The 25,527-nt window shown below is 38.4% G+C and overlaps 1 protein-coding gene across 4 annotated transcripts in view; it reads left to right on the top strand.

Annotated features, from left to right (window-relative positions):
• SERPINB7 (serpin peptidase inhibitor, clade B (ovalbumin), member 7) overlaps positions 1–10,808 on the top strand; it is a 55,298-nt gene extending 44,490 nt beyond the window's left edge. For all 4 annotated transcript variants that reach the window (XM_011953578.1, XM_011953579.1, XM_011953576.1 and 1 more), the window contains 4 exons: positions 1,691–1,808; positions 4,029–4,171; positions 6,301–6,447; positions 9,673–10,808. In XM_011953578.1, coding sequence (XP_011808968.1) covers positions 1,691–1,808; positions 4,029–4,171; positions 6,301–6,447; positions 9,673–10,071 — 807 coding nt within the window. In that variant the 3' untranslated portion in view covers positions 10,072–10,808. The remainder of the gene's footprint in view (positions 1–1,690; positions 1,809–4,028; positions 4,172–6,300; positions 6,448–9,672) is intronic.
• Positions 10,809–25,527: the final 14,719 nt, after the last annotated feature.

The following is a 25,527-nucleotide window of genomic DNA, read 5'->3' as shown; positions in this document are numbered from 1 at the left end:
GATTACAGGCATGAGCCCCTATATCTGGTCTGAGTTTCTTGGAAGTGGTAGAGAATAGCAACATCTATGTAACTATCCTGTCCCTTCTGACTGCTATCTTTATTCCTTGCTGACATCTTGCATGTATCAACCTCTTGTACGTATCAACCTTTCTGGGCCATGGACTACTTAAAACTACTCTTTGTGTCAAAGTGGATGGATGAATGGATGTATGGATAGAAGAATGAATTAATCAGTAGGTGAAAAGAGCTGTATCCAAGGAAATCACACAGAAAGCTTGCATTAGAGAGCTAGTCTTATCCTGTGGCTAGACAAAGGACAACTGGTGAATCTTCATTATAAGGATGAAAATCCTATAAACTTTAATAGGAAATCCACTAACAACACCTGGTTCGTAATACATCTTTTTCTTCTAATTCTGAACATCTTTCCACAAAGATATATATGTGTATATTTGTTGAATTACTAATGTATTGATAAATTAGATCATTATGATTTTTTTTAAATTAAAAATAGCAAGTATTTCTTAGGCAACTATTATGTCCAAGGCAATGTGCTAGGTACTGGGAATAAAATCATAAGCAAGGCGTATATAGTCTTGACTTCACAGAATTTGCTGTTTTGTGAAGGACTCAGACAATCTCAAAGGTAAAAAGGATGTATTATGATAACAGCTGTTAAGAAAAAACTCAAGGTAAACAGACTGTTAGAAAATGTAGGTGGGACCAGGCGCAGTAGCTCATGCCTATAATCCCAGCACTTTGGAAGGCTAAGGTGGGCGGATCACCTGAGGTCAGGAATTCAAAACCAGCTTGACCAACATGGCGAAACCCCATCTCTAAAAATACAAAAATCAGCCAGATATGGTGGCAGGCACCTGTAATCCCAGCTACTTGGGAAGCTGAGGCAGGAGAATCGCTTGAACCCAGGAGGCAGAGGTTGCAGTGAGCCGAGATCGTGCCATTGCACTTCAGCCTGCAAGGGGACAAGAGTGAGACATCATCTCAAAAAAAGAAAAAACAAAAAAGAAAATGTACGTGGAACCTAGAGAAGATATCTGTCAAGGAGAGACAGCCATACTTGGAACTAGAAAATGGGTAAGACATAATCATGAGGTATATGGGCCATTTCAGGCAGAAGGAACATTGTTCAAACACCTCTAGTGAGAGATGACAAATGGCATTTTTGAGAAACTGTCGGGAATGTGGTATGGTGGGAGAGCAGAGTAAGGAGAAAGGGGCTATGAGGTAAGCAGGGTGGGGATCAGCAGAGCCTTGTCGGCAAGGTTCAAGGGCTTGGGCTTTGTCTTGAGTGCAATAATGTAGCCTTGAAAAATTTGCAGCAGGAAGGGATGACACAGGCAAGGGAGACTAGTTAGGAGGCTATTGAGTTATTTAATATGAGAAAGCAGTGGTAAAAGGGTGGACGTTATCTATTCTCTATTAGTCTCCTCAAATCCATTTCAGATAAACTTAAGTTTAAACAGAGTATTTGCTGTACAAATTCAACTTCAAAGTCACCAGATCTCCTTCCAGCCCAATTTCCATATATCCCTATATTTACGTACTTATCTTTGAGGCAGAGTTGAACCTTTGAATAAAGCAGTGAAAATAAAAAGTTCAAAAATACATTTCTTATATACTTAGTTGGTGATGATTTGTAAATACAAGACCTGTATTCTTCTTTGTAGGACTACATTGAGTGTGCCGAAAAATTATACGATGCCAAAGTGGAGCGAGTTGACTTTACAAATCATTTAGAAGACACTAGACATAAAATTAATAAGTGGGTTGAAAGTGAAACACATGGTGAGTATTGAAATACCCTATTTTTCTACAAGATTTGTCAGTTATATGTTAATACTGAGAACAAAAGCTGGGAGTCTTTTGTACATACATGGAAGAGCTCCTAGTTCAAAGTAATGATTGCTGCTACTTAAAATTGCTTTAGTATTTGTCTGCAATGTGGTTTTGAATAATTTTAATAATTTGAATACTTTGTACTTTTCAGAAGTTCAGTCTTTTACATTATCTCATTTCATTGGTAAAACCTTCAGGACAAACATATTATTGTGACCATTTCATAAATTAATAACAAGCTGAGTTAATTTGATAAATTAACCTCAATATCTCACCCTAGTTAGTGAACAAAAACTAAGTTATTATTTTATTGACGTTACTTTCAATGACCACATTATTATTTTCAATGACCACAGCATAGCATTTCATTTAATAATCAACCTATTTTTTAAAGATAGGGTTGATTTTCATACTTTATTATTCCTTTATGGACTGAATCTTATTAAAGTTATAACATTCTACTGTCAAAGAAATATATTTTCATGACATTGCTTTTTCCAAGGATGTATAGTATATCTCTCATTTTAAAATGTTCTTTAATTACCAAAATAATTTATGTAACAAAGGTAGTACCTTCCAGAAAAAGTACAGCTCTTTATTGGTAAGTCTCTGTCACAACTCAAAACTGAATTCCAGTTAATGTTCTGGTTTAGTGCAAAGCAAATAAAGAAAGGTATTAATCCTTGCTTTGTTCATCAACCAATTCCAAAGCTACTAGTTGTTTCATTACCTAAGGGTTGGTCTTGATTTGTACTCTAAACATTGTACCTGCATTTACTGAGCCTAGCTATGCCTCAGAAATATGAGATAAATATATCTTACACTTTAAATGCAAACTTTCAGCAGCATACACTTAGTCCTGGAACAAAGAATGCAGTGTATACATTTTCTTTTTATTCATTCATTCCTCATTATATTCATAGTGGGTTACTTTGATGTTTAGCCATTACATGTTTCAAATATAACACTTATAAATCAAGAAAAACTATGTAATTATTGCTTTTCTAAAAGCTAGGTGGGATTCTATTTAGTATTTAATATAAGGGTATCAGATTGCTAACAACTTTTTCTATTTAGAGAAGTTATTTCTCTGTCTTCCTTTCTCATGCAAACCTATGCATAATTACTCTAATTTTTCATAAGCATATGTACTCAATATTTATTTGAGGAAACCCTTTAAAATGTTGCCAATATTCTAAACAACCCTACCCAGGTCTTGAAGCCCACATCCTCTACACAATACCAGAACCATCCTTTTGAAAGGCAAATCAGATCCATCATGACCATGACCTTTCTTGTCTTTCAATGAATCTTGAGCAATTATTTTCCATCACCTTCAAAATAATACAAAATTCTTACCAGACAGTCAAGCCTCTTCATTATCAGGCCCTTGCTTCCAATCTTGCTAACTTATTCTCCCCGACAAATACACTTTACTCTTCCAGGCTTCTGTGCCTTTGAATAAATAGTCTGTGCTTTATGGAAGCTCTCCCTGTTCCCCACTGTCCTTCAGCTAAAGCAGATAACCACAGAAAAAGTTGGGTGCCTTTAATCTGTGCTCTCACAGTGCACTGAGATCAGACCTCTATGTTACTGGTGGGTTACAACTGCTCTTCGGATGTTGACTCTTCTGTGCTGGACTGGTAGCTCAATGATGGCACAGGCTATGTCTTTCACATTTGTAATTCAAACATGCAGAATAGTGCATAGCATCCGGCAAAAATTTCGTTACTGTAGAATGAAGGAGGGCATTACCCTTTCAATGGATTGAAGTACTGTAGTAGCAAAAGGTGGCCTAGTCAATGCAATAAAGGCACTTTGGTACCTATGAGCAGGGACTCTGGGGCTGTCTTCCTGGGTTGGAATCCTATTGCTATCATTTTCTTGTTGTGTGTCTTAATCTCTTTGTGCCTTAGCTTCATCAACAGGAAATGGAAGCAATAATAGTGCCTACCTCACAGGGATTATGTGAGGATTAAACCAAAGATTGCATCTAAAGGGCTTAGAAAGTGCTGGACACATTACTTGCTCATAGGTTATTCTTAATATTCTTACTGGTGTTATTATGTGGTAAGAAAAAAACTTCATACCAATTAATGGTCTTTGAAATCATTTTAAAAATTATATTAAAATAAACCTTTCTCCCCTCAATTTTTTTTTTTTCAAAAGGCAAAATCAAGAACGTGATTGGTGACGGTGGCATCAGCTCATCTGCTGTAATGGTGCTGGTGAACGCTGTGTACTTCAAAGGCAAGTGGCAATCAGCCTTCACCAAGAGTGAAACCACAAATTGCCATTTCAAATCTCCCAAGGTATGTTGTCAATCTCCTGTTTAATTTAGAATTTTTCCTCAATAGTATTCCTTTGCAGGACTGTGATAGTTACATAGTAAACTCTGGATTCACCGTTTTTAACTCATTTCTTCTTTTGCATTACCAATATTGTATGGTCAGTTGCTTCACAAAGCAAACTTTCTATTTTCCCTGTCATGCAGGCTATGAAACATCGCCAAAGGTGTCTTGTAAATTGGTATTCTTTAAAATACATTCAAAATTGAAAGAAGTGACATGAATGTATCTTAAGATATTATCATTGGAGGCCTATAAGAAAACATATGACAAAAGTGTATTTTTCTTTTTTCATTATTTTAACCATGGGGTCTGCACTTAAAATCATTTACCATCAATGATTTTGCTGAGTCGTAGTAGGGAACGTGTTTTCTTTTACAAGGGGAAAAGTTATGTTTAGTAAAGGTATGCATTTCCAAGTATAAGCCATATTTTTCTTCACTTAGTTCTGTTTTTGGTCTAAAACATCTTACTACCAACCTTTATAAAACATATATTCTTGGGTTTTAAAATCAGTTTGTACACAGGAATCTCTGTACAGCAGGAACAACAAAGCTCTTGCAGTCAGGAATATCGTGTTGAGGCTCCTGCCTTGCTTCACAGAAGCTGCATTCCTGTTTCCCGTGTTATTCTTTCCTCCTATTTTTTTTTTTATTTTAAACAGCATTACTATACAATAACATTGTTTTAAACACTCTTCCTGCTGGTCGGCACACCCTGTGTAATGTAGCTGTAACAGACAGCTTGTAACGTAACACGCTATGGAATCTGGATCTCTGATGTCAATGTTAGTTCTATCATATTAAAAATTGGTAACATAACCTCTCCAGCATAACCCAGATATGTGATTCTTCCCCTGCCCCAGTGAGACATCCTGTCTGTCACATCCCAGTCCCCATGTGTATCAGGCTCAATTCTGCGGACCTGTCTCACTAAGCAGATAGATTTCATGTATGTTCTGTCTGAGGATTGGACTCTAAGTCAAAAAAGGCAACCTTTCCAGAGAGAGAAGGACCTTCGGTTCAAGGACAGAGAATTATCTGTCCTCCCCATGTAGGATGTTTTTTCTTAAAAGGGGATATTACAGAAATATTGACAAGTTTGCAGATTATAACATCACTAGGAGAAAGTTTGTTGTACCTCAATGGTGTCTCTAAATCTATTAACGATATTCTCAAGATAAGAGCTACTTTTTTTTTGCCCTGGTGAATTTGAAGGACATTATCATATATCTTGCAGGGATTTTTATTTTTCCAAGACCTCATGCTTAAATTGTGTTTTTGTTGTTGTTGTTTGTTTTTTGAGACAGGATCTCACTCTGTTGCCCAGGCTGGAGTGCAGTGGTGGAATCACTGCTCACTCTAGCCTGGACCTCTTGGGCTCAGGTGATCCTCCCACCTCAGCCTCCCAAGTAGCTGCGACTACAGGCATGTTCCACCACACCCAGCTATTTTTTTTTTATTTTTGATTTTTAGTGGAGATGCGGTCTCGCCATGTTGCTCAGGCTGGTCTTGAGCTCCCAAGCTCAAGTAGTTGGCCCAGACCTCCCAAAGTGCTGGGATTACAGGCATGAGCCACTGCACCTGGTCTTAAATTGTGTAATTTTGTTAGTACTAGTCTGTATTTTACTTCTAAGAAGAGAAAAAAAAACTATAGCATTCATTTTTCACTTTAATGTTATTTAGTACATTTTCATTACTTATTATAGAGACTTTTCAGTTAAAAGACTAAGAGCAAGGCAATGTTCCAAGTGCTGGATATATTAATTCACATAATCCTCACAACAATCCTGTATAGCAGGGATTATAGTCACTCCCATTCTATAAATGAGGAAATGGAGGCACAGAGAGGCACAGTAACTCACCCAAGGTCACACAGGTAGGACATTGTAAACTCAAGGAATCAAACTTGAAGTCTTGGCTTTACCACTAAGATTTGCACCAGTGCAACCACTGTTGGTAACTTGTCAGGAAAATATCTGCAGGATCAACTGAGCAATAATTTATTGACCAAGTACAATATTCTTATATGTATTTGGTTAATAAGTACAATGAAGTGGGATTATAAATAATTTTTTGTGACTTGACTTTCAGTGCTCTGGGAAGGCAGTGGCCATGATGCACCAGGAGCAGAAGTTCAATTTGTCTGTTATTGAGGACCCGTCAATGAAGGTTCTTGAGCTCAGATACAATGGTGGCATAAACATGTACATTCTGCTGCCTGAGAATGACCTCTCTGAAGTAAGTTATGACTGTCATTTTCACTACTGGGAAATAAGACTTTTAGGATACTGCTGATTCAGTTTTCATTGATAAACTGCAAGATTTCAGGGTATTGAGATATTACAGACTTACCTGCTTGTTAATTTATTTGACAGATATTTAAGGAGTACCTAGTATGAGCCAGACACCATTATAGTTGCTGAGATTGACTTAACTCAGTTTAGCATAATTTTAGTTGAATACTGATCAAGTTGGAACCCTCTCAAATGTCAGTTATGGAATTAAAAATACATGAGTTTAGGTATTTTTGGTGTTCGGTCATGAATACAGTCTTTTATGTGTTATTGAAATTTTGCTAGACTAAGCATCTTTAGGCAGGTATGCTATGATAGAGACCTGAGCCTTTGAGAATTAAAATGTATGGTCTCACTGTAATTGCACAAGAGGGTCTCCCTGCCTGCTGCACAGGAAAAATCAAGTCACTGAGGGCACAGCATTGTAGTAAAGAGAGTTTAATTGATGCAAAGCCGACCACGCCACCTGGGAGATGAGATCACTACTACTCAAATCACTCTCCCTGAAGGTTTGGAGGTTAGGAGTTTTCCAGGATAGTTTGGCGGGCAGGGGTCTAGGGAATAAGTGCTGTTGATTGGGTGGGGATGCAATCACAAGCGTGTGTAAAACTGTTCTCATGCACTGAGTTCACCTCTGGACTCTGTGGGGGCCACAGGACCGGTTGAGTCATGAGTCATGAGTCCAAGTGGAGTTAGTGTCAGAAATGTAAAAGTCTGAAAAGACATCTCAAAAGGCCAGTCTTAGGTTCTACAATAGTAATATTATCTACAAGAGTCATTGGTGGAGTTACAAATTTTATGACCTCCATAACAATGATTGGTTAATGCTTACTATGCCTACATCGTGGCGGAATTCAGGCCTCTCTCATAATCATAACCATGCGGTCTTTCATTAGTTTTACAAAGGTGGTTTAGTTTTGGGAAGGGCTATTATGATTCTTGCTTTACATTTAAACTATAAACTAAATTTCTTCCAAAGTTAGCTTAGCCTATGCCAAAGAATGACCAACAACAACTTGGAGGTTAGCAGCAAGATGGAGTCAACTATGTCAGATTTCCTACTGTTGTAATTTTGCAAAGGCAGTTTCATCACTCCATGCTGCTGTGTCTCAAGTGAAAAGCAGAGTTTAGGGACTGCCCTGTGACTGATGTGGCAGGAGAAATGGACCAACACAGTGCAATGGGAAGACGGTGGGGGCCATGCAAGCCAGACACCACCACTGTATCTCAGAGCCTGATCTTTTTTCAGTCCTTTTTCTGCTTTTCCTCCTCCTGAACTTGGCTCTTTGAGTTTGATCGGCAATCTCAGAGGCCTGGACTCATCTCTCTTCTCTATTCTCTCATTTAAAAGGAATAATAGGTGCCATTTATTTAGCACCTACTACACCCCAGGCCATGTGCTCTGAGCTTCATTTACATTATCTAGTTTGATGTTTACAGCAAGCATGGGAGATAGGGAAGGGAGGTTGACAGAATTTAGTCAATTTTTCTGATAGATGCATATGTGTAGATATGCATATTTGTGTGTATGTATGTGCACACACATATATGTATGTCACCTACACTGAAAAGTTACAACTACACTTCAAAGTATTTGTTTTGTTTTGACTTGGAAAATAATGAATATTTGCTGTGGAATAACAGGACAGTGGAATGAATATAAAGAAATAGACATGCGTACCATCCAAGGGACATTACTATGATTTAAAAACATGACTTTAAAGCTTTGGAATGGCACTTTCTACATAGACAAAGATTACTAAATTTTAGCAATAACTTTCTTTCATTACATTTTCATCTAAATTGTTTTGACATGAGAAGCAAGAGAAATGTCATAAAATTGGTACTATTAAATCTAAAGTATGACCATATAAAATATTGGTCCTCATAGTAAATTTATTATTCACTTGATAATCTTCATAATAATCAGATTTTAGCATACAGCAATTAGTTTAACTTGAAATAATCTGCAACAGAAAAAGTAGCCAAGACAAAGTAAGCTAATAATATAGTTTTGTTCTTGCACTTACTGTCTGAATTTTCCTTTTCTGTAATAGATTTACCTAATAATTTTTGAATCTGACTATTATAAACTTACATACTATACAATCTTAAATACCTGCATAATCCTTCATAACCAGATAATGATGAGGAAGTTGGATCTCAGTGCACTAAATGAAAAAAAAATTCCAACAGGGTAAAATTATATTACAGATTAAGCGCAAAACTGGATAATTAACACAAAAATTCAAATTAGACTAAATTTGATTATATAAATTTAGGTCCTTGATAAGAATACAAGTTAAATTTAATATCAGTAAAAAGTTGTTTAAGATTGAAGTTGAGCCTGAATTTGAGAAGAAATGTCCTTACGTAAGATTTCTAAACAATGTTTATGAAAAATCTTCTTATTCTAAATTGAGAATTTATGATCAATTCTCAGTATTCAAGAGCCGGTGAACTGGCTTTCTGAATTGTTTGTAGGCAGCGATGCTGCTGGAGAGAGAGATAAGGACTTTTCTAGCTGTGTAACTAAGGTTGTTTGCTTTGCCTTCAGGCATATTGAACTACAGCCTCCTGCACTTCAGTTGCCTCATCTGTTGAGAACAAGAAATTGATTTGAATTCAAGCCTCCCAGACAGTATGGGTAACTGTACTGGGAGATATTGATCACCCACATCTTTGAGGCTGGAGCTCTGGGCTCTTTGCCTCAGGCCACATGGGGTCCCTTTGGTTTACTCCACTAAGCTCTGCAAACATTACTTTATCTATCTTTCATGATGAGGAGATGGGTAGGAAACATTGATTTAAATGACCACTGGGCTCCTTTCTCCCTCTAATGGTCTCAAATTCTCAGGTTCCTTCACCTGTCTTTTGCTCCACTTTAGTTGTATCTGCTCATGGGTGAACAGAGAGTGGAATTGCCCTAAAGTGCACATAAATCATGCCTTCTCCTAGTAGAGCAAATTAAACTTTGGATTTGTTAAAAAGTACCTGAACTATTCATTTTAATCATATTCTGTTTCAAGACTTCCAAGGACCCATTCATGTACTTGAACACAAATATCCAGGAAGGGATAAATTATAGAAAACTATGTATCTTTGTAGCTATTGTTTCATCTATCACTTAACCATATGATTCTAAATTATCTTTGAATTATTTTTACAGATTGAAAACAAACTGACCTTTCAGAATCTAATGGAATGGACCAATCCAAGGCGAATGACCTCTAAGTATGTTGAGGTATTTTTTCCTCAGTTCAAGATAGAGAAGAATTATGAAATGAAACAATATTTGAGACTCCTAGGGCTAAAAGATATCTTTGATGAATCCAAAGCAGATCTCTCTGGGATTGCTTCAGGGGGTCGTCTGTATATATCAAGACTAATGCACAAATCTTACATAGAGGTCAATGAGGAGGGCACCGAGGCTACCGCTGCCACAGGAAGTAATATTGTAGAAAAGCAACTCCCTGAGTCCACGCTGTTTAGAGCCGACCACCCATTCCTATTTGTCATCAGGAAGGATGACATCATCTTATTCAGTGGAAAAGTTTCTTGCCCTTGAAAATCTACTTGGTTTCCATTACAGCAGTCCCCACAACATCAAAGAACTACCACAAGTCAATAGATTTGAGTTTAATTGGAAAAATGTGGTGTTTCCTTTGAGTTTATTTCTTCCTACCATTGGTCAGCAGATGACACTGGTGACTTGTCCCTTCCTTGACACCTGGTTGATTGTCCTGATCCCTGCTCTTAGCATTCCACCACCATGTGCCTCGCCCATTTCTAATTTCATTATCTTTCTTCCCACACTCGTTTCTATCGTTCTTCCCCATGACCCATCTGGAAATTATGGAGAGTGCTCAACTGGGAAGGAGAACGTAGAAGTAGCCCTAGGGATCCTTTTTGAAACTCTACAGTTATTGCAGATATTCTAGCTTCATTGTAAACAATCGAGGAAATAAGCCCAGCTGCTTTCTAGAAATAAGTGTGAAGGATAAATTTTCGTTGTTGACCTATGAAGATATTAGAGTTTACCTTCATATGTTTGATTTTAAATCAATGTATAATCTACATGGTAAAAAATATGGAATTGGGATTGAGGACCAACCAAAATATTTCATTAATGCTTTCAATTGACAAATTTTGGCCTTTCTTTGACAAGACTTAATATGTACATAGTTTTTTCAAATATTAAAGATCTTTTAACTGTTGGCAGTTGTGATTTACAGAATCATATTTCATATGCTGTGTAGTTTATAAGTTTTTTCTCTATTTATCAGAATAAAGAAATACAACATACCTGTACAGTGTGATTGTCTTCCTCTGACCAATTGTAGGACAACTAGGGCTTTCTTTGTTTTCTAGGCAAAGCAAGCAGCAAGCAAGCAAGAATTCTTTTATAATATGTTTGATTTGACTCAGTGTGGCTCATTTATTACACATAAAATTGCTTATACAGATACATAGATTGATGAACTAATTTTAAATAGTAGGATTTAAATTCATGAGGGAAAATGATTTGTGTATATGAATATTTATAATAAGCCATCAGTAATTTTATAAACAGAAGAAAAATAAATTGAGAATCAGTGGATCATGCTGAACTTACTTATGAATTTATAAACAATGAGAGTCCACTGAATTATATTTTCATCAAAAAAGACCTTTACGTGAATACGAACCGTATAAATCAATGATAGCCTATTACATGGCTCTGCAGTGCTTAATATCAGACCTGGCAGATACCTAATTTTCAACAAATATTGTGGAATCTAAAAATATGATATAAATGAGTTAATTTGACATGACTTGAAATATGTAGAAAATCTCTTGACCAAAATAATTTAACCACTAACCTGCAGCACCCGAACTATTACGCCTTTCAGGGACATTTATGGAGAGTGAATTTAAGTGGCATGTTTTGAGACAGGAATTGATTTTTCTGATTATCGTTCCCATCTACTACCGTTCAAAGCATGACCTTAGGAAACAGGTGATGGGAACATGTATTCAGATGGTGGCCATATTGTGTTGGGCGTTAGGTATCAACACAGGGACTTGGGGAGATCACAAACGTTCACACCATAGCACTATAGACAAACTAAATTCAAACTTTCTTTGCAATTTTCATTGGTTGGTCCTGCCCATATGTCCACCTCATGTTTAAGGCTCCTAACTTATTCAGAGAATGGCTATATTGTGTAGTCATGATCTAGGCTTTAGATCATGAAAGTGGAACTTTCATAAGCTTGAAACAGCTTCTGAAACTGTGGTGCCTGTGGAATCATCGACCTTTTCTGTTAAATGTTGTCAAACATCAGGTTCAATGGTAGCAAATGTAACATCTGTTCAGCTCCTCTCGTACCATTGAAATTTGTGCTTCTTGGGACAGGATTCATGTCTGACTTGTTTTTTATCCTCACAGTCCCAGAGCAATACTTGATATATGGTAGGCGCTCAGTGTATTTTTAGAATAAATATAGTCATTAGTTTCAGAAACATGATTTGAGATGGAAAGACCACTTTAGTATAAGGCCATGTCACTGACCTTGTAATGGATTCCTTTCTATACAAAGATGACTTTTCATCTTTCAGGGTCATAATTCTTTAATCTGTTTATTAACCACAGGTATTTGTAGGGTTCTTCTCCTTTTTCAAAATTCCTTCTATATGTAATTCCATGCAGTCACGTGGCTTCAATAATTGCTGATGACAACTACCTATATGCTTAACTTCATCCTGATTCACAATTGCCTCCTGGTAAATCCATCTGAATGTCCTAGAGTGAAACTAAGCATATCTAAGAGGAAATACTCATTTCCTTGAGTTTGTTAGATGGTCTTTGGTGCTCATTTTGGTCCATTGTTTAAAACTCAAGCATGCAACATCAAGATGATCCTTGTATCTTCCTTCTTTTTCACAATGGAACTGTTTATTGGTATTACCATGAAAATTACTCTTGAATATATCCCCTTTTCTTCTTTTTCATCAACACTGACCTTGTTGAGGCTGCATTTCTTCTCTAGATTGGTCTTGTATCTGATCTACCTGTCTCTTGTGACTCTTAGTTTTCTCTGACTTTTCAACTTAAAGTTGTGAGGATATTCTATGTTTTCGTCTATAAATGCCAGTTTTCTACCTAAAACACAGATCAGATTAAGTTCATATTCTTATAAAACACTGACAGCCCTTCACCCTCTCAGGATAGAGTCTAAACTTCCTAGTACAATATTCAAAGCCTTCCCACAATGTTGCACTATCTTCCTTTTCCTATTTGTTTTTGCCACTCCCTGCCAAAGACTCTAACCTGAAGGTACCTTGTACTATTTGGAAACCAAATCCACTACTCTCACGTTGCTTAGCTTGCCCCATCTGAGTGGGATGCTCTCTCTATCTTTGTTTGATAAGACTCGTTTAGTTTTTCAAGAAACTGGCCATGTTCATGTTCTCCGTATAGCTTTCCACTCAGCTGGACTCAAAGAACACATTGTGCATCCTTGCATGAGAGCTGGGTTCAGATTTCTTGCCATGTCCTGTTTGTGTGTGTGCATGTTTATATGTGTATGTGTGTGCATGTGTGTGGGGTGGTATTTCACTAGATAATAAACTCTTTAAGGACAGAAAATGGCATGTGGTAGGTATCCCTTTCTCATTTTAAATGAAAAAACTCCCTTAGAGTCCTAAGAAAGGAACAAAATCAGAGTACAAGTGCAGACTGTATCCAGCCCTAATTCCTACCTCCACCACCAGAGGCTCCTGAGAACTTTCTGTGTTCTGCTAATCACATGCCAAAGCCCATATGAAGGCATAATCTGGATTTTTGAGGTGAAAGAAGAAGCACTACTGGATCTTCAGTTTTTAGAAGCGTAGGAAGAAGTGTGTTTCATTCCTCTCTCAATGCCCAGGTGAAGTATTACTGTCATCATCTTCACCATCATTTTCTTCATTGCCATTCCTGCTTCATCACTTATAAAACACTTTCCCAGGCTTCATCTCAATTGTCTGTACACTTGTGTAAGGTGGGAGTGACTATGATTATTATTGTTGTTCCTATTTCATAAGAAAAATAATGTTCAGAGAGGCAAGGCAATTTCCCAGGATCATGTGTGCTGTTCCCATCATAACATGCTCACTTGTGCCTCAGCTGTGCTCAGAGTCCTCTCATCTCATGCCCCAGATATCACATGGCTCACTTCTTCCCTGGCATTCCTACTGACTGATCAAGTATCACTGATGACCTCAGATTTTCCTGGAACACCACACCTCTTACAAACTTGGACAAGTCCATAATGGTTATGTGTTCTTATGTTTGGGTCGTTTAGACATTTAGGTGATTTCCCTTGACTTGGTATTACTTATAATAATCTTCCTGAGAGGTTATATAACAAGAATAATATTGCAAACTCTCCAAATAATAAACTCTTAAGTATAAACTCACTGAGAGAAGAGACAGCTTCTACTCCCTTTGTAGTCTCTGGCACATTGTAGACAACTTCACTGACTGATTGATGCTAGTTATCCAGGGAAAGGCAGTATATGTATCTTTAACCATTTGGACATTTCTTGACACTAACGTTTTATTTCTATTCCTGCAGACAATCCTAGAATGTGTGAAAACCCATGGCTAGAATAGTATTTATAAACATAAACCTCCTTTTAGATATCAGCAGCACCTTCAAAAGAGAAAGCCACAGAAGTCTTACTAATAAAACAGGTAACAGCCTGGCTAACAAAACTTAATTGCGTAGTTGGACATTCCTTGATACTCTTTGTTCCTTGCCTATAGCATTGTGAACCAAAACAAGAATACTATTGTCCTTAAAATATAAGAATACTTTAGTGAGACTAAAGTGACTAATAGTTTGACTCTAATGAATGATGTATAATTTAAACAAAGCAAAATAACCTAACTCTATACTATTAGTTCTTTGAGAAGAAAGAAAAAGTGACCAGAATGGAAAGGGAAATGTGGATGGAACAGAAATTCTTTCTAGACATCTTAAAAGCAATCTATTTTACATTGTACCATTCTCCCACCCCGTGGTTGTGCCTCTTCAAACCATACTCTTCAGTGTGACTAAGAGTCTTAGTCTCAGGCTAGAAGGAGCGGTCACAATTTCCACAGGTATAGCAGGGAGATAAATGTGATGAGTAAGGACAGATGAGCTATGGACGTGTGAAGCAGGGGTTTCTACACCAGTCCTGAAGTTTGGGAAGACTTCCTGGAGGAAGGGATGCTGTGGCTCAGATGTGGAACAATGAGTAGAAGTAGGAGGAATGGGAGGAGAAGGAGAGAGGGTTCCAGTGGATGCAACAGCATGATTCAGGGGCCCACAGTGAGAGACCACAGGCTCCTCGGACTCTGCAAGGATGTAGAGGGCATAAGCGCAGTGAAAGGTGGGCTGGGGAGGGGCAGCAAGCAGGCCACAGGGGGCCTTGGACAGTAGGATGAAGAGTTTGCTGTGGTTCTAAGATGACTGCAAAGGCATTGAAGGGCTCTAAGGAGAGGAGTGAACCTCTCTGGTTTGAATTTCTGAAGGCGTGTGTTTGCTGATTTCTGGGTATGGGGCTAGAGTGTTACGAGACTTGACAGGGAGAACTGGACAATGGTCCAGGTGAGAAGTGATGGTGGCCTAACCCAGAAGATGGGTCTTGGGAATGCACATAGTGAATGACGGTGACAGATTTGGGAGGCAGCCTGACTGGTCAGAACTTTGTGAATGACTGAATGAATGTGGCAGTAAAAGAGGAGGACTTCTCGAGTTTCAACTTCACAATCTTTAAACAACTGTAATATCACCAGCCAGAGCAGAGGGGAGGGGATGACAGAAGAAGGGGAGAAGCTGGATGGTAGGGGCATCCCGCAAGGCCACTGGAGCTGTTATTGTAACTCTTATTTACTTTTGAACTAAGCACTCCTTTTGAAAATCAGATTTAGGGCTATCCAAAAATGCACACAGAAAGAATTTATGTATATAATTTTAAGAAGTTCAAAGAGTTCCTGAATTCCATTAATAGATTCCCTAGGTTACAAATTCCTGTCATTTATACCTAAATTAGGGCATACCGGATGGGAGCCATCCATTGTAGCACAAAGAAAGCCAAGTGTAAGAGCCATGGACCACTAGATAGATGCAGTTTCTATGGGACTAGGGCTCTAGGGGTGACCATGTCCAGTGATCTGTGCCTTTAAACATCCTGTACAATAGGAAGAGATGCACCACCTCACTCCTAACTATTAATTAGAGTCTTTATAGATAATAGACTTTATAGGCAAGAGAAACCTGTAAATGTTTCATTAAAGATAATAGCATAGATGTCATTGACCACATCCAGCCACCTCTTTGCAAATAACCTCCGGTTCTGTGACTAGACATTTAGTGAATATTAACTTTTTAAAAAGTGTCTCTTCCTTGGGTCTATCAGTGAACAGTGTCTCTAGATGCACCAGGGTCTCTGAGAAGTTGATAGCATTTATTCTTTCATTATGAATTCCTTTTATTCCCTCTTCCTCCTTGAATCCAAATCCTCCTTAAGACTGTACATGAGAGAAGTCAGGTTCTTCAAACTGCTGGACAACTTGATTCAAGGTGTGTTTCTTTGAGCCTAGAGAAGATTTTAATATTCATTTGATAGTTCACCTCTCTCCAGAGCAAGATGAATACTGTCCCCTTCTCTCACTCAAGTGTTTCCACACAAGTCCTTAGCTCCTCAATGAGTGATCCCACGTCTCCTGTCTCTGTTTTAAATGGCTCCTTTGAGTGAGGTGAGTTGGCTCTCTGAAAGAGCTAGGTCTTCTTGAGAATATAGACCGTGCATCCTGGATGTCTCTCACTAACGTCATAAATGATTAGGTTGTTTCATATTTTTCCCTTCCCCTTTTGAAAATTTCAGAAACAAGCAGAACCATCAGGCATTTTTCTACTGGCTTCTGTGCCATTTCTTTTCACACTCCTTAGGGTAAATTCAAACACTGCTTGATTGTCTGAGAGGGAAGGCATTTGTCAGTTCTGTTTTCTAAAAACCATAACTTAAGTTTTACTCTTGTGTGTACAATAATTTTGTAATATTTACTATCAAGTGACATAAAGTTTTATAAAGGAAACTATTGGGTTAGTTTCCTTTGTAACTATATTTACGTTATTTATACAAATCAGGCTCTTTTTGTGAAAATACAAAGGATCTAAATCTTGCCTTTTCTCTTTACTTTTTACTTCCATGAATCTTTTTATTCCATTAATTAACCTCTTCTTCCTCTGTAGATGTCCATAGTTTGGACTCCCTTTTTAAAAAGTAGAAGCTTTTCTTTCCATATATGTTTATACATACACAATTTGATTAAAAGGAGTTAATCTGAGTGCCTGGCTTTGATTTTAATTACACCCAATTAGTGTTAGCTAATAATTTATTGGGGTTATTTTTTACGAGAAAGGAAAAAATATGTCTCTTTAATTTTAGAGAAAATTACGTTCAGGATATAGTTGTTTAATTTGCATGGGTCAAATGAAAGACAAAACTTCTTAAGGAATACAGATGAAATGAAACAACTCAATCAAGATGCCTAATATCAATATACAGACAGGATCTTCTGTTGGTTAATTGGACACAAACACACAAAATTATCCCTTATAGAAGTTACTGCTATGCACTGAACAATTTGAGAAGACTAATCTTTTCTTTTGTTTTTTGTGTTTTTTATTAAGACAGAGTCTTACTCTGTCATCCAGGCTGGAGTGCAGTGGCACTATATCAGCTCACTGCAACCTCCACCTCTCTGGTTCAAGTGATTCTCCTGCCTCAGCTGGGATTACAGGCCTGTGCCACCACACCTGGCTAATTTTTGTATTTTTATTAGAGATGGGGTTTCACTATGCTGGCCAGGCTGGTCTTGAACTCCTGACCTCAGGTGATCCAGCTGCTCTCAAAGTGCTGGGATTACACGTGTGAGCCACTGCACCAGGCCGTCCTTTCTATCTATGCACTGTGTTAAAGGACTTACCTAGTGCTTAATTCTTCTTTTGAAAAATGAGGTTAGTCATGGTGTCTCATGCTTATAATCTCAGCACTTTGGGAAGCCAAGCAGGAGGATTGCTTGAGGCCAGGAGTTGGAGACTAGCCTGGGAAACATAGAGAGACCTCGTCTTGACAAAAAAAAAATTTAAGAAGTACTCTGAGTATGGTGGCATATGTCTGTAGTCCCAGCTACTCAGGAGGCTGAGGAGGGAGGATTGCTTTCAGGAGCTCAAGGCTGCAGTGAGCTATGATCATGCCACTGTACTCCAGCCTGGGTGACAGAGCAAGATACCATCTCTAAATAAATAATAATAACAAGCAAAATACATGAGGTAATTGGGCCATATCAGTGTTCTGTAATGTTGGGCTGGAACCTATCTGAAGGTTGTAAAAACAATTTAGTGAATTGCCTCCCGTGTTTTAAAAATATAAAGGAATACAGTTGAAAAGGAAATATCGGAATGCATTGTTAGTAGTAGTTAGTGGAATTTTTTTGTGAAACACTTGAATATGTATTCTGAACCACAGTTGGAATTTCTTAGTTGGAATCGCAAATCCCTGAGGAGATACCTTCTAAGGCCTTTAGTTCTAATATTCTAAGATACAGTATTGGCTTCTGAGTTCGGGCTACAGCTGATTTGTAGTTTGCTTTAAGTGGGAATCCTGCCTACATTAGTTGTGAGATATGTTTGAAACCCTTACGCAACAAAGATTTCAGGGAAAGAAATTTGTTGCCAGTTCCCAAGACAAAGTGCTTCCTCTCTGGCTTTTAAACACCGGTAATTCATTGTCATAGGCAGAGGTTGTACGTAATGTAATATGTATGTGTCTGCATGTGTGTATCACATTTAATTTGTAACACCAAATATATTTTATAATTATAAAATAACATTTGATTTGTTGTATAAAATGCATGACATTAGATGTTTCATTTATATTCTTCTACGTTTTTGGGCCACTGTTTTGACCCAGGGAAACTGTGTGTCTCACAATGTATGCACTAGCTAGCTCGTGCTCTACCCTGTTGTATAAATACTTTAAATCGCTTCACAGTGCAAGGATAAAAGACTTGTGGAACCAAATTCTAAGAAGACAAGGGAGGAGCCAGCTGAGTGCTGGTGTAGCTGTGTATTTCAGATTCAACTCTGGGTTCACCAAGCAGAACTTGGGCCAACCTGAAGATGAAGTAAAAATGCAGACACTAAATTGTACTTTCTTTGAGGTGATTTTTGTAACTGGTGATGATTTTATACAGAATAAAATATTTAGTTGTAACCAAAAGAAAAGGGCAATGTGAGGCACCTGGTGTGGGGGGCTACAGGTATGGAGCGGGAAACACAAATGTATAAGAATGCTGTGCAGTTCACTTTCAAGCTACTGAATGAGCTTGTTGATGTCATGGTTTCCAATATTGTAGAGAGCTGTTCCTGTTGCCAATCTTCATTTTCAGGTTAAGGTGAGGATTTAAAGGGTGATAGAATTAAGATCGAATGAGCAATTTTGTAAATGCCTACGAATACCCAAAGGAGAAATTGTGCCATGCAGTACCAAAATTTAGATTCTCTTTTTTGTCTTTTCAAGTTTTATTTTAGATTCAGAGGGTATGTGTACAGATTTGTCACATGGAAATATTGCATGATGCTGAGGTTTGGGGTATGGATCCCATCACTCGGGTAGTGAGCATAGTACTCAACAGGTCATTTCTCAACTCATTCTCCCCTTCCCCCCACTACCCCCAGAAGTCCCCAATGTCTGTTATTCCCATCTATATCCATGTGTACTCAACGTTTAGTGCCCACTTATAAGTGAGAACGTATGGCATTTATTTTTCTGTTTCTGGGTTAACTTACTTAGGATAATGGCCTCCAGCTGAATCCATGTTGCTGCAAAGGACATGATTTTTTTTTTTTTTTCTGTGGCTGTGTAGGATTCCATGGTGTATATGTACCATGTTTTCTTTATCCAGTCCTCTGTTGCTGGTCATCTTGGTTGGTTCCCTGTCTTTGCTTTTGTGAATAGCACTGTGATGGACATTTGAGTGCATATGTCTTTTTCGTAGAACAATTTATTTTCCTTTGAGTGTATATCCAATAATGGGATGGTTGTGTAACGGTAGCTCTGTTTTAAGCTCTTTGAGAAATCTCCAACATGCTTTCTACAGTAGCTGAACTAATTTACATTCCCACCAACAGTGTATAAGTGTTTCATTTTCTCTGCAGCCTCATCAGCACCTGTTATTTTTAATAATAGCCATTCTGACTGGTGTGAGATGGTATCTCATTGTGGTTTTGATTTGCATTTCTCTGATGATTCGTGATGATTAACATTTTTTCCTGCATTTGTTGGCCATTTGCCTTCTTTTGTGAAGTGTTTGTTCATGTCTTTTGCCCACTTTTAATAGATTTATCTGTTTTTTTCTGTAATTCTGTTTATGTGATGAATCATATTTATTGACCTGTGTATGCTGAACCAGCCTTGCATCCCAGGAATCTCTACTTGATTGTAGTGTATTAACTTCTTGATGTGCTGCTGGATTTGGGTTGCTAATGTTTCTTTGAGGATTTTTGTGTCTATGTTCATCAGAGATATTAAACTGAAGTTTTCTTTTTTCATTGTGTCTCTGCCAGGTTTTGCTATCAGGGTGATGCTATCTTCATAGGATGAGTTATGGAGGAGCCCCTCCTCCTCAATTTTTGGGAATAGTTTCAGTAAAATTGGTACCAGTTACTCTTTGTACATCTAGTAGAATTTGGTTGTGAATCTGTCTGGTCTAGGGCTATTTTTAGTGGGTAGTTTTTATTACTGATTCAATTTCAGAACTTGTTATTGGTCTGTTCAAGTTTTCATTTTCTTCCTGATTCAATCTTGAAAGCTTGTGTGTTTCCAGGAATTTATTGGTTTCCTCTAGATTTTCTAATTTGTGTGCATAGACTCATTTACAATAGCCCCTGAGGATCTTTTGTATTTCTGTAGGATCCATTGTAATGCCATCTTTGTCATTTCTGGTTGTACTTACTTCAGTCTTCATTGTGTTAATCTGGCTAGTTGTCTAGCAATCTTATTTATTCTTTCAAAAAACCAACTCTTGGTTTTATTCATCTTCTGTATTCATCTTGGATTCTTGCATCTCAATTTCATTCAGTTCCTCTATAATTTTAGATACTTCTTTTCTTTGGCTAGCTTTAGGTTTTTTTTTTTTTTTTTTTTCTCTCTCTTTGTCCTCTAGGTGCAATTTTAGTTTGCTAGTTTGAGATCTTTCTAACTTCTTGATGTAGGCATTTTAGTGCTATAAAATTTCCTATTAGCACTGCTTTAGCTGCATTCCAAGGATGTTGGTAAGTCGTGCCTCTATTTTCATTATTTTCAAGCAATTTTTTTTTATTTCTGCCTTGAAAGAGTTATTCAGAAGCAAGTTGTTTAATTTTTGTGTATATGTGTATGTTTGAAAGATCTTCTTGATATTGATTTCTATTTTTAATGCACTGTGGTCTGAGATTGTGCTTGTTATAATTTCAATTTTTTGAATTTATTGAGACTTCCTTTATGACCCAGCATGTAATTGATCTTAGATTATGTTCTATGTGCAGATGAGAAGAATGTGTAGTCTGTGGTTGATTGGTGGAGCATTCTGTGCATGTCTATTAGGTCCAATTGGTTGGGTGTCGAGTTCAAATACAGAATTTCGTTGTTAGTTTTCTGTGTCAATGATTGGTCTAACAGAGTCACTGGGGTGTTGAAGTCTCCCAGCATTATCGTGTGACTGTCTAAATCTTTTCATAGGTCATGAAGGGCTTGTTATGGATCTGGGTGCTTCAATGTTGGGTGAATATATATTTAAGATAGCTAAGTCTTCTTTTTGACTTCAACCCTTTATCATTATATAATGCCCTTCTTTGTCCTTCCTGAATGTTGTTGATTTAAAATCTGCTTTATCTGATATAAGAGCAGTGACTCCTGTTCCTTTTTTTGTTTTTTGTTTGCATGGTAGATCTTTCTCCATCCCCTTACTCTGAGCCTTTGGGTGTCCTTACATGTAAGATGGGTTTCTTGAAGACAACGGACAGTTTGGTATTGCCTTTTTATCCAGTTACCATTCTATGCCTTTTAAGTGCAGCATTTAGACCATTTATATTCAGGGTTAATATTGATTTGTGAGAGTTTTATTTTGTTACTGTGTTTATATCAGGTTGTTTTGTAGGCTTGATTGTGTAGTTGCTTTATAGTGTCTCTGGGCTGTGTGTTTAAGTGTAGTTTTATGGTAGCAGGTGTCATTTTTTCATTTCCATGTTCAGCACTCTCGTAGGACCTCTTGTAAGGCGGGTCTAGTTGTAATGAATTCCCTCAGCGTTTGCTTGTCTGAAAAGGATTCTGTTTCTCCTTCACTTAGGACGTTTAGTTTGGCGGGATATGAAATTATTGGTTGGAATTTCTTTTCTTTAGGAATGTTGAAAATAGGCCGCCAATCTCTTCTGACTTGTTAAGGTTTCTGCTAAGAGTTCTGCTGCTAGCCTGATGGGGTTCTTTTTGTACATGACCTGCCCCTTCTCTCTAACTGCCTTGAAGATTTTTTTTCTTTCATGTTTTCCTTGGTGAATCTGATGACTATGTGCCTCAGAGACGGTGGTCTTGTATAGTATCTCACCAACGTTCTCTGTGTTTCTTGAATTTGTATGTCAACCTAACAAGATTGGGGAAATTTTTGTGGACTATATGTTCAAATATGTTTTCCAAGTTGCTTACCCTCATCCCTCTTTCAGGAATGCCAATGAGTCTTAAATTCTATCTCTTTACAAAATCCCATATTTCTTGGAGGTTTGATTCATTTTTCAAATTACTTTTCTTTATTTTTGTCAGGCTGCATTGATTCAAAGAACTGGTGCTTGAGCTCTGAAATTCTTTTCTTGGCTTGGTCTATTCTACTGTGCTGTTAACACTTCTAATTATATTATGAAATTTTTGTAGTGAATTGCCCAGTTCTAGAAGTTCAGTTTTGTTCTTTCTTAAAATGTCTATTTTGTCTTTCAGCTCTTGGATTGTTTTACTGGGTTCTCTGGATTCCTTGGTTTGGGTTTCAACTTTTTCATGAAGCTCAATGAACTGCCTTGCCAGCCATATTCTGAATTTGATGTCTGTCATTTCAGTCATTTTAATCTGCTTAAGAACCACTGCTGGGAAGCTAGTGGAATCATTTGTAGATAAGGGGATACTTTGCATTTTTGAGTTGTAGAGATCTTCGGCTGATTCTTTTTCATCTGAAAGGGCTGGTGTTTCTTTAACTATGGCATAAGTTGAGTATAGTCAATTGGCTTTATTTCTGGATGCTTTCAGAGAGCTAAGTCTCTGTACAAGATCTTTATTTGTGGTTGGATTCTTGCCCTGAGTGTCATGGGAATGTCTATTGGAAGAATAATTTTTTATGTGATTTGGGCTGTGATCCAGTGGATGTTGCTTAAGAGTGATGGCTAGCAGATAGGCCCTTACTCAGTTGCATGGCTATTTTGTGTTTCCACATGTTTATAGCCATGCTCTGTGGTGGGGATGCAGAGAGATGACCCCCTCACTAGGTTCACTCCTGGGCCTCTGGAGAGCCCCCTCCAAACACTGGTACTGTATCTGTGTGTTTTTATTGGGTTAACAGGGCTGTGGGGCTCCCTCAGGCAGATGCCATGGCTAGGAGACAGGCCACACTCTTCCTGGTCTGGTCTTATGTAGGGAGGCATATCCTGTTCCCATGCCAGCCTGCAAACCCATGAATCTCACCCCTCTCAGTATTATGAGAGTGGGGGTGGGGTGTCCTTCTCCAACTGAGTGTTAGCCATAGATCACTGCAGCCCTGGAGTGCCAGGACTGGCCTGAAGCTCTGTCTTCTGGACCCTTGGAGTCAGGCAACAGATGTGAAGTGCTCCTTGGCCACAGGGAAGTACTCAGGTGGAGCCACTGGTAAAACTCTCATACTAAGTAGTGGAGGCTGTATTGTGTACCTGCTTCTGTGGGAGTGGCCAGGCAGCGTCCCTGGGAGGGCCTGTCAGGCATGAGAGCCTGCAGAACAGAAGTACCCCAGTCCTGTTGGGAAACTGGCCCCACTCTCTCTTGGCCCTGCAGTCAGCTGGAGCTACTTAGAGGGAGATGGGGTTCCCTTGGGGATTGGCACCTCTGACATCTTGCTGCTGCAGCTGCAACATGTGCAAAAGTCCCTGGATTCTGCCCAGGTTGGAGCTGGGTTTCTGCCTATTCTCCAGGGAGCTCCTTCTGCCAGCTCAAATGTTTATAAGGGGCATGAGATCTCTTGTAGCTAAGATCCCAGAGGTCTGTGGCAAGAGTGGGATGCCCCTCCATCCCTACACTCACCCCTTCCCTAGAAACTGCTCAGGCCTAGAAATTAGCCCTAGCTAATTTGAGCAACCGCATGCAGGGTTCCTAGCTTCCTCCTCTTCAGGCTTGGTGTCTGCATCTTTTCTCTATCAACTGTTGGTGTTGCTACTCCAGAGATCTCCTCAAAGTATGTCAGTTTACTGAATATTTTGTTCTCTCTTCGTGGGGGCAATGCTTACTGGCTGTGTTTAGCTGGCCGTTTTGTCTCTGTCTGTCAAATTAGAGGGAAAGATGCTGGCAAATTAGAGGAAAATTGGCTCTTAGAATTCTGAATTTGGTGTTTTCTAGATGTGTGGACTTGAGCAAGTCAGGTAGCCCTCCTAAGCTCCCTTCAGTTTCTCCATTTGTAGGATTTGGGGGCAGATCCTTTTCTTTTCAAATCCATGACTCCTCTTTGGGTTAAATCTGTATTTCTTAGAAGGGCGAAGGAAGATAACATTATTGAGTGACTTTTCTCTTTGGAGGCTGTCTATTCATTGTCACATTTAACAAACACTGTAAAAGTGTAAGGTATTTCCTATTATCCCTAGTTTATGTATACAGGTGCAGAAAAGTTAAGTTGCTACATGCATAGCAAAAGACAGGTTTTGTATTAGAACTCAAATTTGTCTGATTTAAGCTTTCCATTATAAGGACCCATGACTGGGCATTTCAACTGATTGTCCCTACAGCAGAGCAAACATGCTTCTTGGATTCTGTGGGTCTAATTAGCATGATCCATATGAGTTAGCAAGGGACAGGCTTCCCAAACAGTTGAGTGAAGAGGAAAAACCAATAAGTCAGTATCTTGCAAGCTCTTAGAAACATGGCCATGCTTTTACCTTTATTTCTATTTTCTTGTGACTTGCACCCTATCTGACCCCCACTTTTCCTCCTCTCCCGTTTCTTCCCAGTTGCGTGACCTTCTAGTCCTGTGACAACTAGGCAACAGAGACACATAGTGTCTTAGAGGCTTTTATTTCTGTGTTGATGTGACCAGAGTGTTAGCTTTCCAAACAAGTGGTAAAATTTCTGGTCTCTGTGAAATGTCAACCACCCAGCCAGTCAAAGTATTTAAGCTGACTCTTGTCTGTGCAGTAATTCTTAAGGCAGTTTTATTGGAACCACATCTCTATGCTGAGAGAGTTGCTGCAGGGCCTCTGGATGCTGGCAAGACACAACGTTAAGATAAATCTTTCAGAAGAAAGGATTATGACTTTCCCATTAATATTCTCACCCAAACCCAGCAACCACAAGTTTTCCTTTTCATTTTTTTTTTTTTTTAAAGGAATCTTTCATAATGAGTGTCTTCCCCCTTTTAAAACCTGCAGGATGAACAAGGCATTTTCCTGTTTTCCTCAGACTTTTTGACTTTGCTTGACTGAGGTGCTCCATTTGCATCAACAGCAGAGGGCAGAAACACTTTAATTCTGATACTTTAGGAGCTCTCTGGAGCTGTGATGTGATGTAAGACAGAAATACAGCCACCAAAAGACTTGCTCCCTGCTGTGTCCAAAGACCTGACCAGGTGTCTCAAGCAGGGCCAGGAATAGGGTGAGGCAAACGAGGCTGCTAAGGTGCAAACCTTAAGGAGACACTGACTCTCAGGTACCAGCCCTGTACTCTATGACCTTGAGTGTTAGTGCCTCCTTAA

This window comes from Colobus angolensis, unplaced genomic scaffold (genome assembly GCF_000951035.1).
Source record: "Colobus angolensis palliatus isolate OR3802 unplaced genomic scaffold, Cang.pa_1.0 Scaffold369, whole genome shotgun sequence".
Classification (NCBI taxonomy): Eukaryota; Metazoa; Chordata; class Mammalia; order Primates; family Cercopithecidae; genus Colobus; species Colobus angolensis.
Note: the sequence above shows the minus strand (reverse complement) of the source record. Positions and strands in the feature narration are given on the sequence as shown.